At 32.3% G+C, this 13,348-nt stretch overlaps 1 protein-coding gene across 2 annotated transcripts in view; it reads right to left on the minus strand.

Annotated features, from left to right (window-relative positions):
* LOC117172302 (Fanconi anemia group D2 protein) overlaps nt 1-13,348 on the minus strand; it is a 78,411-nt gene that overhangs the window by 44,869 nt on the left and 20,194 nt on the right. For both annotated transcript variants that reach the window (XM_033360072.1, XM_033360071.1), the window contains 8 exons: nt 9,956-10,235; nt 9,472-9,828; nt 7,099-7,477; nt 6,570-7,000; nt 3,355-3,446; nt 3,097-3,271; nt 2,692-2,958; nt 2,295-2,628 (listed from right to left, as the gene is read on the minus strand). In XM_033360072.1, the coding sequence (XP_033215963.1) occupies nt 2,295-2,628; nt 2,692-2,958; nt 3,097-3,271; nt 3,355-3,446; nt 6,570-7,000; nt 7,099-7,477; nt 9,472-9,828; nt 9,956-10,235 (2,315 nt within the window). The remainder of the gene's footprint in view (nt 1-2,294; nt 2,629-2,691; nt 2,959-3,096; nt 3,272-3,354; nt 3,447-6,569; nt 7,001-7,098; nt 7,478-9,471; nt 9,829-9,955; nt 10,236-13,348) is intronic.

Below are 13,348 nucleotides of genomic sequence, written 5' to 3' on the forward strand. Positions count from 1 at the left end.
ATATATCTAGTCGGGAGTGGTGCTGACTGAAAACAGATGATTTGGAGCGATTCGCGCGCCATCTATTGGTCATTCTAAGGACTTATTGAACTACCCTCGTACTATAGGGACTTGACGGGATTTTAAGATTTTCTTTCGAAGGATTAATTTTAAAGCTATTTAAAAAGATTTTAATAAATTCCAAGATTTCAATTTTTTTAAATTAAATGATTTAAGGATTTTTAAGAGATTTTAAGGAGTCTAAAAAATTTAAGGATTTTAAGAGATTTTAATTAATTTTAGTCAATTTGACATTTTTAAAATGATTTCAAAGAAGTTGAAGGGAATGCAAACAATTCGGAAGACTAAGGATTTCTAAGAAATCAAGTGATTTTCAGGAATTACTAGGGACTTAGCGGAATCTTAGAGCTTCTTTTTAAAGGATTTAAAAATAATCAAAAAATAGCTTTAAAGGATTAATGATTTACAAGAGATTTTATAAGATTCTACGACAGTTTTCCTGATTTTAAAAAAAGTCAAGCGAGTTATTGAAAAGTTATTAAAACAGATGTAATGAATTTTTGGAGATTTCAAGGTTTTTAAAGAAATTTATTGATTTAAGGAATTTCAAGAGATTTTAAGGAGTCTAAGAATATTTAAAGGATTTTGGATTTAAAAGATTTGAATTAATTTTAGTCAATTTTACAATATTTTTAATTATTTCAAAGAAGTTGTAGGGAGTTCAAAAAAAATTCGGAGGACTTTAAGGATTTTCAAGAAATCTAACAAGATTTCTAAGAATTCATGTGATTTGAAGGAATTATTAGGGACTTGGCGGAATCTTCAAGTTTCTTTTTAAAGGATATAAAACGAATTCAAAAATAATTCAAAAAGGTTGAAGGGTTTACAAGTTATTTTGTAAGATTTTAAGACAGTTTTAGAGGTCTTAAAGAATTTCAAGGAAGATTTTGAAAAGTTATTAAAAAAGATTTTAATGAATTTGAAAAAGTTCAAAGATTTAAAGGATTTTTAAGAGATTTCAAGGAATTTAAGAAAATGTAAAAGATTTTAAGAGATTCAAATTAATTTAAGTCAATTTCGAGAAACTTCGAAAAATTTCAAATGATTGTAAAGAAGTTGAAGAGATTTAAAAAAAAAATTGGAAGAGTTTAAGGATTATCAAAAAATCTTACAGGATTTCTAAGAGTTCAAGTAATTTTATTTTATTTATTATTATATTTTATTATTATATTTATTTTATTTAATTATTATTTTATTTGCAAAAATTCAAAGATTTTAAGAATTGTCAAGAGATTTAAAGGAACTTAGGAATATTTTAAAGATTTTACGTGATTAAAATTAATTTTAATCAATTTCGAAATACTTCGAAAGATTTGAAATGATTGCAAAGAATTTGAAGGTATTTAAAAAAAAGTCGCCAACTATCCCAACAATGCAACCTAACCTCAATCACGGCACATTATATTTTTTCTTGATAGATTGTCCAAATCGCACACTTGCACAATTGCTAACAATAATTAAAGAAATGACTTTTCTATCTGAGAAGCAAAGCCATATCACGATTTTTCACTTACTTTCGTCTACAAAAATTTATTTTAGTCAAACTCCTATGTAATCAATGCTTTTCAGTCCACCAAGTGGTATGGCTTTATAGATTTCGACGTTACCGACCGAGTATGACGTAATATAATATTCAATAGCATCTCCGAATTCAGTTTTTAAACATTTTCATTTTTGTGGAAAAAAGCCGGGGGAACTATACCCGATTGACCACACGACGAAGTATCACATTCCCTTAACCTACGACAACACCGACACAAAATTAATGTCTACGACATCAATACAAATGTTTGTAGCTTCTGCAGTTAAAAACATCATCGTCGTCCATAAATACCGTCACGCAATTCTTCGAGATCACCTACAAAACCTTTAAAAGTGACTTTACTACATCGATGCAGATTTTTCTAGCTTCTACATTGTATTACTTTCATACAAAATGAACAAAATTTTGCATCTTAGGATAGTCAGAGAATTTTTTTAAGCTTTCAAAATTAGGGAAGGTTAAAATTTTTAATTTGCCTCAAATTCACTACACCTTCAAAATTTACTTTATCACATTGATGAAAATTATTATAGTTTCTGCATAATTACTTTCCCCATTTTTCAACATTTCCAGCCTCGGGATTGGTGCCAGTGGAAAATCGATTCATTTTTTAGTTCTCATCGTGTTGCAACTTCGACTTTTACCTAGAATGGTGAAAGTAGTAAATTATATTATTATAAAAAAAAATTACCTTCGTATCTAGTCTTCGAAAGTAGGTGGGGTTTTTAGAAGTCAGAAGCGATCCCAAATCGAAACTCTCCCATTCAGGAATTGTACCCGATTGCTGTGTTTTATCAGCAGCTCCTTTTTTACCTTTTTTAGACGACTTTCTGTCCACTTTAATGAAAGGTTTTGGGGGGAAATAATGAAAATAAGCTTGTGGTGGTTGATATCGAGTGTCACACATGGATAGTGCCATCTGGAATTCCCCCTGCAACCACATCAAGTTATCGAGTCTTTTTAATACTTGTCTCTGCATTAATGAATCTGATTGTTTTACAAAGCCGCTAATAACTTCTCTAAACCTGCAATAAAAAAATCAAATTATTTAAGACCGCAGTTTTTAAAATATATTTTATTTTATTTACCAGTTGATGCAGTAAATCATGTAATCGAGATTATGCGGTTCAGGACTCGTGAGATCTTTTGGGACAAGTAGCGAAGTACCCAAAATAGCGTTTATATCTTCAAGACTGCCATCTTCGCTCGTCCTCAATGTACACATTCTTAATAACCGGAACAAAATAGGTACAATTCCACCAAACTTTTCTTCTCCTTCCTTGACGAAGTTGATCACTGTCGTAGAAACATCGGCGTATTCATTATTCAAGCCAAATTTCGCTTCCAAATCGTCACTAGAACCATTTTATGCACGCATTGATAAAATGTTTTAAAAAGTAATAAACTTCCACAGTAACGATTTTTTTTATTTTAATCAAGAGACCGAAAACGCAAACAGAAAACAAATTTCCGAAAATAAGAGCTTTTATTACCTATACGCTGTTATATCATTGAGATATTCTTGCGAAAGGATATCTTCGAAATTTGACTTCAACGCTTGGAGGAAATTTTGATCCAAATTCCGTGTATCAGAAATCACTTGGCTCATACGATCATAGAACAAAGCTCGTGATCTAGGACACCTTAAAACTGCAGCGCTTACTTTTTCTGAAAATTTAAAAAATGAAAATGAGGTTTTCAAAGTTTCAAAAAGAAAACAAAATAAGTTAAATGTGAAACTCAAAACAAACCGAAAATTTCTCTCGCTTTTTGGCAGGTTTCTGGATTGCTTGACAAATGCTTGATTGCCATAACCGCGCTCAAAACACCTTTGCATTTAATCCTATAAAATAATGTAATTATTCAGTGCTTTAGCACGAGTCATTTATTTAAAATTAAACTAGCTGTGAATTCGAAATCTGGACATTCTTTGCACTTTGTTTGTATTTATAATTACAGGGGAGACTATCCTACAGTAGATAATAATGGTAATCTCCCCTGTGCATATAATTATACATCCTCATAAACGATACGTAATTGTTGATTTTTTTATTTATATAAAATTAATAATGAAATTATTTAAAAATACTACGGAGTGCTCCGACGGGTCACCTACCTAACATAGAAGTACACCTAGGCCAAACAATTCGTCTCGAATCAAAAGGAATCTTTATCATTCTCAAGTCAATTTTAAGTATTATGTCAATGAAAAAAGTTTTACTGTAAAAAATAGATTTCCAAATATTAAAGTTCAAGGAATCTATTTTATGTTCTTGCGTCAACTTTGAATTAAGTCAATGAACAACGTTTTAATATAAAAAGTCCAGTTTTAAAATATTATAAAGTCCACAAAAAATGTAATCTGAATTTCATCAATATATCTGTGCAACCGTCTTCAACTTATCGAGCTTACAAAAAAATGTAACTCTATACACATACATCCGAAAAATTACTCAAAACATTGTGTTAGATATTTTTTAATTGCATTCCAATTTTAAAACAATTAGTTTCTAATATTTTAATTTAAAATATTACAAATTGAATCGCTTTTATTGTACGAATGTAATAAATTCATAATCGCTCAAGTATTATAAGGCTGTAACATTTCAATTTCACAATTTTAAACGATTTGAATTTAAAGAACAAAATGTTGAATTTTCAAACCTAATGCTATTTGAACTTGTCCTGTCAAATTTTAAATTAAAATTGTATATGTCTGTGAAATAATCAATGGAAAACTATTCAATTTCTTTATCATTTCACAAAAATAAAACTGGGAAAACTTCGATTTGGCTCAATTGGTACATAACTTAAAAACTCAATTTTTTCATTATTAATGGCATAAGACTTTTAAAATTCCTCAACTATTAAGGTTTTCCATTTGAAACTGTTCAGTTTTTGACATTTAAATTGGAAATGATTAAATTTGCAAGGATTTAGAATATTTTAAAAACAAAATTCAATGGAATATTAAGGACTGGATTTCTAAATTATACAATTTTTAATATTTTTTTTTTATCTAAAATTATTGAATTTTAAATTCTTTCAAAAGTGACAACATGAACGTTTCGAATTAAATTAGACCATGGCTACATATAACGATATTACGGTACGAATAGCTGGATTTTTTCGGTACATACAGACTGCACAATTAAACAATTAGGAATTTAGAAAATTTAGAATTAAAATTAAGCCATTTTTTATATGCTTCATTTTTCAAATTTGAAAAAATACATGTCTACAAAGTTACGAGTAATTGAATCTTGATACTATATTAAAAAAACGCCATTTTTTCTAAAAATTCTTCTTTTTTAACCTAATCCAGATATTTCACTTTTCTTCTCAGATAAAAAATTTTTCTTCTCAGTTAAAAATTTACAAAAAATGTTAGCTATTTATTAGAATGTATATAAAAAGTCGATTTTCAAGAAACAAAACCCATGATTATATTTTTTCGACCATTTTTGGTTAGTTTTGATGGTTTATAAGGAAAATATTCAGTGATTTTTATACGGACTGATCCATTTTTAAGGTCAGTAGAATGTTATCCCTGAAAATATAATTCTCAAATTTTTCTCGTAAATGATGCAAAACATCACGCTTAAGGGCACGTGACACAGCTAAATACCTATATTACCGACCACAGTTTTTCAGTTCACTGAATGTTTTTTTGAACCTAAGAACTTTTTTTGTAAATAAATTATCGAGCTGAAACGTTGGGAAATGTATTAGAGTACAATAAAGTACGTTTAGGTACTGCATTTTGGTGGGAACTTCACTGAAAATTATTTCATCTTTTTTATGAACCTCAACATTTTTTGAACGTTCGAACTTTTTTTATACATAAAATATCGGTCTCAAACTTTGAGAAATGCAAGAGCCGAAAGAAAACTACGTTTAAGTACAAAGCTTAATAATAAAAGATGTAAAAAAATATATTTCAACAATCAATTCCAACGGCATCAGCCGGTAACGTTGTACACGAAAATACGAACCCTCTAGAGCCTCGTATAGTGGCCGCCAGGTTTCGTATTTCCGTGTACAGTTTTCTTTCGGCTCTTGCATTTCTCAAAGTTTGAGACCGATATTTTATGTATAAAAAAAGTTCGAGCGTTCAAAAAATGTTGAGGTTCAGAAAAATGATGAAATAATTTTCAGTGAAGTTCCTACCAAAATGCAGTACCTAAACGTACTTTATTGTACTCTAATACATTTCCCAAAGTTTCAGCTCGATATTTTATTTACAAAAAAAGTTATTAGGTTCAAAAAAACATTCAGTAAACTGAAAAACTGTGGTCGGTAATATAGATATTTAGCTGTGTCACATGCCCTTAAAGAGCAAGACATATTTCTTGTCTAACTTTTCTAGATGTGAACATTTTTATATTACAATTTTTTCTATCTTTCATTGTTTTCAAGAAAAATAAATTTTATGGGGAACAAATTCTTCACATCACAAAAATGGGAATGGCCCGCATAAAACGAACAGGAGATCTTCCTTATAAAATATAAATTTAAAAAAATTGGCCAAAAACGAGTATAGATTTTGGTGAAAATCGACTTCTTATATTTTCAACCAAATCGTCGCTGTTCTGTTAATTGAAATTTTTTCAACTATTCCGACGGATTTCGACAGAAGATTGAACTGGCCAGAATCCGAAAGAAAATTAAAATATGTAAGTTAGGTTCAGAAAAAAAGATTATAAACGAATATTTGTTTTTTTTTTTTCTAATATATGTCAAAACTCAAACACTCATAACTTTGTGAAAAGTTGTTTTTCTCAAATGGAGTCGATCTTTAGATTATTTCAAGTGACATTGGAAATGAATAGATAAGTTTTTCTGCTAAAACCAAGAATTAAACAAATTATCACTATCATTTCCTGCTTTTTTTCAGCCCGCAAAAAGATCCATGTTACTGCAATTCTTCAAATTGAAACACGCTTTTATATTATTTAGAACTTACAGAGAGTTTAAATGAGATAGTTGTTTGTCCATTAGCATGAAGAGGTCTAGCTGCAGTGATTCAGAAGTTAAACTTGTCTCGCTACACAATCCGTGAAGAACGTCGCTCATAATAGCGACACTTTCCAAATCCAAATTCTCCACCTTCTCTAATAATCCCTTCAGATGATTGCAATGAGCTTGTAAATGCTTTCGATTCTTCTTGTCAGCAATCATCTTTCTCAGTATCATGAAGCAATTTTTCGCTGTTAGATTATTAAACCCAACTTGATTAATCATTGTTCTCAATACTTCACGCTGCATGATCTCTCTTTCTTGGCTTACAAATATTGAGATGAACCACTCGATTCCAAAATCTGCGTATAGTCTATCATCTGACCTCAAAAGGTTACTTGCCAAAGTCAAAGCCATCGGCTGCAAAACTCGCGCAACCTAAATAGATAATAGATTTTTCAAACAAGTTTTAGTATTTCGGCAAAATACAAGTTTTAATTTGAAAGTCGAATACACATTTTAAACGCAGTAATTACCGTAAGGAAGTCTTTGTAAAAAGTTTGAAGCATTCTTATTCTGTAATACCCGGAGCGCAAATGTTGTTTAAAGATTGTTTCAGCGCTTTTCTTTGCCGTGGTACCAGTGGAAATAAGTAAAAGTATAAGAATTAAATCAAAGGGTTTTCCTAGGTCGTTATCTGCCTTGTCGGCGTCTGCATTTTTAACAACAGTCATAGCGGCGTGAGCAACTTTTTTTGATATTTTCATGATGGGCCACAGTTTTTCTACGGTCAGCATTTGATTTTTAAAACAATTTTCCACTTGAGATTCCGATAGTGGCTCCAAATGAACCATGCGCATGGTCTTCAATATTTTTACAGCTGCGCGGTCTTCATCGCAGTACCTCAAAATGAACCTAAATACAATTTTTTACATTCTATTTATAAAAATAATATGTTGTTTGTTTATGTTTAGTACTCAATCATGGAAAGTTTATTATTCCGATTGGGGAGCTTCAAGGAAATTCAGATAAAACATTCAAGAATATATGATATTTCAAAACATTCCACAATTTTCAGAGAATTGAGAAACAAAATGTATCTGCAAAAATCTAAGAACACTAGAATATTCTATGTACAGATGATTCTAGAATAACCAGATAAAAAATTACAGAAATTTCGGAGAATTTTAATAGAAATAAGAGAGTATTCAAGAAACTCACAAAATGCTATTTAAATATTCTGTCCAGAATATTATAGAGCGTACTGGGATTTATTGACTATTCTTTTATTTCTAAATAATTCCCGAAAAATTGTGGAGTGTTCTGGACTTTCAAGAATCTGCAAGAATTTTCACGGAAGTTTAGAATTATTCAAACATTATTATTGAAGATATCAGAATATTCCAGAACACTCCCGAACTTTTTAGGACATTCTAAAATATTGCGAAATATTCCAATGCTGTTCGGCGCATAATAGGCTGTTCAAATTAAAAGCTTTATTTAATAATTTTAGATGTTAATTTTATGTGTATACTAGTCTAAATCAATATTATTAAAATATTGATTAATCTTAAGATTGCCAAGAAAATGACCCCTAGTTCCGCTGGGATACGAGCCCAGGACCTTCAGATTGCCGGTCTGATGCTCATACCGGTATCACACCGACATCAGCATCAGACCGGCAATCTGAAGGACCTGGGCTCGTATCCCAGCGGAGCTAGAGGGCATTTTTTCACAATCTTAAGATTAATCAATATTTTAATAATATTGATTTAGATAAGTAGACAAACAAAATTAACATCTGATATTATAAATTAATTTCCCTGGTCAAGAAAAATACATTTAATAATAACAATAAAAGCTGTATTGTTGTAGCCAGATGCAATCTTAATCAAATAAATTCGTTTTCGAAATTTAAAAAAAGATTGTATGTATATTACAGGCTAAAAATGATGTATTAATGGCTAATTGCCAAAAAGCTGACCATTTTAGACAATGAGATTTTAGAAGAAAAAAAACATTTTAAAACCGGCTAAAATCGATTTTTTTAAAATTAATTCTAACCATAGAGCTTATCAAAATATAAAGCTGAGAGATCAAGAAATATATTTATGACACGTATAAACCATTTAAAACAGAAATTGCTCCTACCTATCGAGGCCTGGTAACCTGACATTCAAACACGACAATTATTAAGAATTTGTCGAATTAGTATTTTAATCATTTTTTTGGTTTGGGTTTCAGCATTTCAAAATATCTTCTCACTTTCTATAGTATGAAATATTGATACATTTTACAAAAAATATTATGCAAAATAGTGAAATTTATTTATTGTTATTTCGAATTACTATCGATAAATCGATTGTTTACTATATAAAAATCTGTTTAAGTATCAAATTATCAATATAAGCCCCTATTTTAAATAGTTTAGGTAATTATTTTTGAGTTTAAAATAGGAACTTCGGATATCAGACATATAACTTACGGTACACATTTTGAGGTGATTTTTGAGATACTTAAATCTAAAATATTAAACCCTCTTCTCGATTATTATCTTTTTCAATCCAATAAAAGTAATAGCTGCAAATATAAAAAATTAATCAAGAATGTTTTAAATATTATTAAAAAATTTTAATTTTCACTTTGAAACAGGTGCGTGACAGGACAATTTGCGTAATTTTCTATTTATAATTTTTAAACGAAGTCTTCTAAGATTTTGAAACTATGCCAAATTGTGCTTTGATATACGTACATTACGGAGATATTTCGAGAAAAAATGTATAAATTAAAGAAAATGTGGACAATGACTGGAGCATAAAGCGGTCAACTTTTTGACAATTGCCTTAATACGTATTTCTTTTACAACATTCAATGCTGCATCGTCATACTAATACGAGTTTTTTCCTCACCCGAGCATGGCAGGAACGGTGAATGGATCATGTGTAACAAGCATATTGGTTACTCTTATCCTAAGCTCTTCAAAATACTCCTTTCCAATTGACAAAGTTGAAATACTTTCCAGGATTACGGTGGTCATTTCAGGCTTTTCTTCCAGTAATTTAACGAGAATTTCAGCCGTCTGGTGATTCTGCGAATCTACCACTATATCTGGTAAAATCATAATCAGTTTTTCTTGAAACCAGGTTGGAGTACATTCTACTAAACTTTCGATACTCGTCATCATTGAATCAGAATCGACAACCGTTTCTAAAAATCTCAATTGTTCCAAAAGCTTGAATGTCCAGGCTACATTTTCCGGTTCAAGACTAAAAAATAGAAAAAGTAAGTTCAAATTTCCGGCAAAATAATTTTTCAATTTAAAAGAAAATAAAAGTAAACTATTCAAATAAAATTGGAATTTAATCTGATAAGAAGTATAAGCAGAATACTTACGCCTCGAGAATTACTTCGTTAAGCTTCTGTAAAAGGATTTGAATGAGCGGTTTCTGAATCTCAGAAACACGCAATAAAAGTTTGATCAAGGAAGTATCAAACCAACTTGGAAATGGCGTTTGGTTATTAACAACTTTTAAATTAGTTATCGCTTTTCTTAGGTACGCTTCATTGTCGATAAAATGTTTCCATTCCTCCATGATATCATCTTTATTATGCCTGCTATCCTTGGATTCTAATATCTTTTTCATTCTGTCTCTTATCGCGTTTGGGTCAGCGTCTAGAATTCAGAAAAAATTATAATACTTCTTATCACTATTCTTGGTTTTAAAGCGTGAAATGGTTCAAAAAAGGAGGAAATAGGGCAATTTTTACATGGCAATAGGGAGAGAATACGGTAATAAATGATAATATAATAAATATTCACTTAGAACAAGTTTTTAAGGTTTCGTAGTCCTGGACTTAAAACCCGTATCGTTTCGGTCGGGGTTTCATCAGTCTTACTTTTTTCCGCGAAACGAGACGTGATGAAGGGAAAGAAGGGGAGGGAGGACGGAGATTTTAACGAGTTAATAGGTTAGGAAATCCCTTCATGTAAGAAAGTGTCGCTAACTTTGATCCCTTTTAAATATACACAAAGAATTTCGTAAACTTTGAAATTTCTTAAATAGTACATATTTCAAAATGTAAAACGGTACCAATAGAATATGAAAATTATGAAATTTGATAAGTTATGTTCAAGAAGAAAAAGTTATATTTGAAAATCAGAGTAGCCACTTCAGTGCCACTAAATAAAAAATTTTAAAAAGCCGAATAACGAATGATACTCTTTGAAAATAGGAAAATCCGTAAAATATCAGCGCATTTGTCAACATCTTTATTCGAACCCCCCAAACAATTGTTTTAAATGAAGCTGGATATGAGATGAAATTATCATGTGCTTTTAAAGTAGAGCTGGATTTTCAATTCTTTACATTTCTATGATAACAATTTGAGATTTAAGTTCTTAATTCTTAAGTTTTTAATAACAATTCCAAAATCGTTTAATTTTTAGGGCTTCTTTTGAACTGTGCAACTTTGTATTATTTAGCAATTTAAATGTTTCAATTTTAAGGCTCTTAAACTAAAGCGCTGAATTTTTTAACACATTACTTTCAATATTTCTATTAAAAATAAATTCATAAAGGTACTCTTATTTTACCAATCTTTTTGTATTTTGAATCCAAAACATTCAAAATTAAATGCTTCCAAATTGAACAACTTAGACGCATTCACACTGATTAGAAAATATCATCGGTTAACAGAAGTTCTGGTCGGACAGTCAAGCAATTAACGCGCGTTGTAGTAGCTTCGGGAAATAAGCCGAATTTACGTGGCTCAAGCATCCACACGGGAATAAGTCTGCGGGATTCAGAATCGAAGGCTGCTAGTCAAGAAGTAGAAGTGTTTTTTCGGAGGTGTGAGAGGGTGTTCATTTGGAAAGGTTATAGTATTTCAAAGTGATGGGGAGCATTGGGTTTATGGAAAGCTGGTGGGGAAAATGTCGAAACTTCCGGTTAGGGTTCCGAAAATGTAACCAAGAAGGCGCTTCTGGCGGAGGCTACACTGGACAGTGGCGACTCTCCACGGGGATTTAAAGAACCTGACTCGAAAACAGAAATCGGGAACCCGGGGATTTTAATCCAAAACCAGTTAGTGGGTGAGAAGGCAAAAAAAAGACGGCCCAGGATGACCTTCTGAAGTGGAGAGACAAGCTATATAAAACGCTAAAAGTGTAAAAAATCTGGATAGTTTTGTGGCGCGGAATATTACGTGGTAGAGGAGCGTCTGTGAGGAAAAAGCGTTCGAAAGATCAGAGATCTCGCGCTCGCCGATCAGAAAGGAGGGAACGTCAGAACAGTTTTTGGGAGGTTACTCAGAAAAAGGGAAAGGGATAAAGGGAAACCCTTATGAGAATACCATCTAAAAAGAAAAGGCCGAGCCTACTTCAGAACTTGTTGGAGTGAGCTAGCCAAATTGGGGTGTCCTTGAAGAAATGGTTGAAGGTGGAATTGAGGAAAGAGATGGAACCTCTGGAGGGGGAGCTGAAGGAGTTAATTGTAAAAGGGCAGAAAAGGGAAGAGACCGCAATGTCGGATCTGGAGAAAGCCAGGAAACGAGAGAAACAGCACAAGGAAGAAATCAAGGAGTTGAGATTGGAGAAAGAGGTTTTGACAGCAAGTTAAAGGAGTGTGAGAATAAAACTCCAAATGAGAGTATCTACATCCTTACACCACCTGAAGGGAAGGAGAAGGGCAGTGGACTTGAAAGAGTAATGGAGAACAGAGCAGATCTACTTACGGGCGAGTACAAGGAGGTCTACCAATACGAGAAGAGATACCAAAGAGATGTCTAAACTCAAATTAAACGAGCTGAAGTCCGTTTGATAATAATAGACCTGAGGTCTAACACCTTCGAGCTGACCGGAACGGAAATTACATAGGCCCATTAGAGGACGACGTCGCACTCAGGGAGCAGGAAATTTTTTAATGGATCAACAAGAAGGTGGAAGCAGCAAAAAGGAGGGAATACTACTGGAAAGAGAAGGAGAGGAGGGCGAAGGAAACACTTTTTCGTAAGCAAAAAAGAGAAACAGAAGGAATGCAGGGGCGCAATTAAAATTATAGTATGGAATATAGCGGGGGGGGGGGAGGATTAGGGTTGTGTGAGATTTTCTCATGTCGTATGACATAGTGATACTGCAAGACATTGGATCGAGAAAGAAAAGGAGGAGACTGTTCGAGTGATCGCAGATCTGAAACGAGACTTGGTCCAATACTATCACAGGTCTATGTCCGTGTAAATATAGTAGGAGACGATGTAAATGACTAGGTTGCGTGCGCAACCCTATTTCTCCTCTCCTGAATTTTGAAACTCGAAGGTGCACGATTGCCGGTCGGAACACTGGAAACATTGGGATTTTAATACTTCCAAATTTCGATGCTGGCGATTCTTATGATTTGAATACTTCGCGCCTCTTAATATGCGTATATTTTGAGGTTACGTTATTTCAAGTATACACTATAAATTAAATAAATATTAATACTATTATATATATATATTTTTTTTTTGATTCCTCTAGAATCAAACCGAAGGGCCTATGACAAAGCCACCGAACGCGTCCTCGGGTTGCGGATAGAGGGTCCCTGTACCAAGGGTTTCTGCTAAATATGGTTACAAAAATAAATAGGCAGTCGCGGACAATTGTCCAGGGGTGGTCCCGAAGGAATTAACCCCCAAGCGGGGTTAATTCCTGGGTGAGGTGTCTAGAACGGTGACTCTGGGATACCAGGCGACCTCTCAGAATAAGCAGCCTTATCCTTGCATGCGGGGCTCTACAAGGATGGACGAACC

Source organism: Belonocnema kinseyi, chromosome 5 (assembly GCF_010883055.1).
Source record: "Belonocnema kinseyi isolate 2016_QV_RU_SX_M_011 chromosome 5, B_treatae_v1, whole genome shotgun sequence".
Lineage (NCBI taxonomy): Eukaryota > Metazoa > Arthropoda > Insecta > Hymenoptera > Cynipidae > Belonocnema > Belonocnema kinseyi.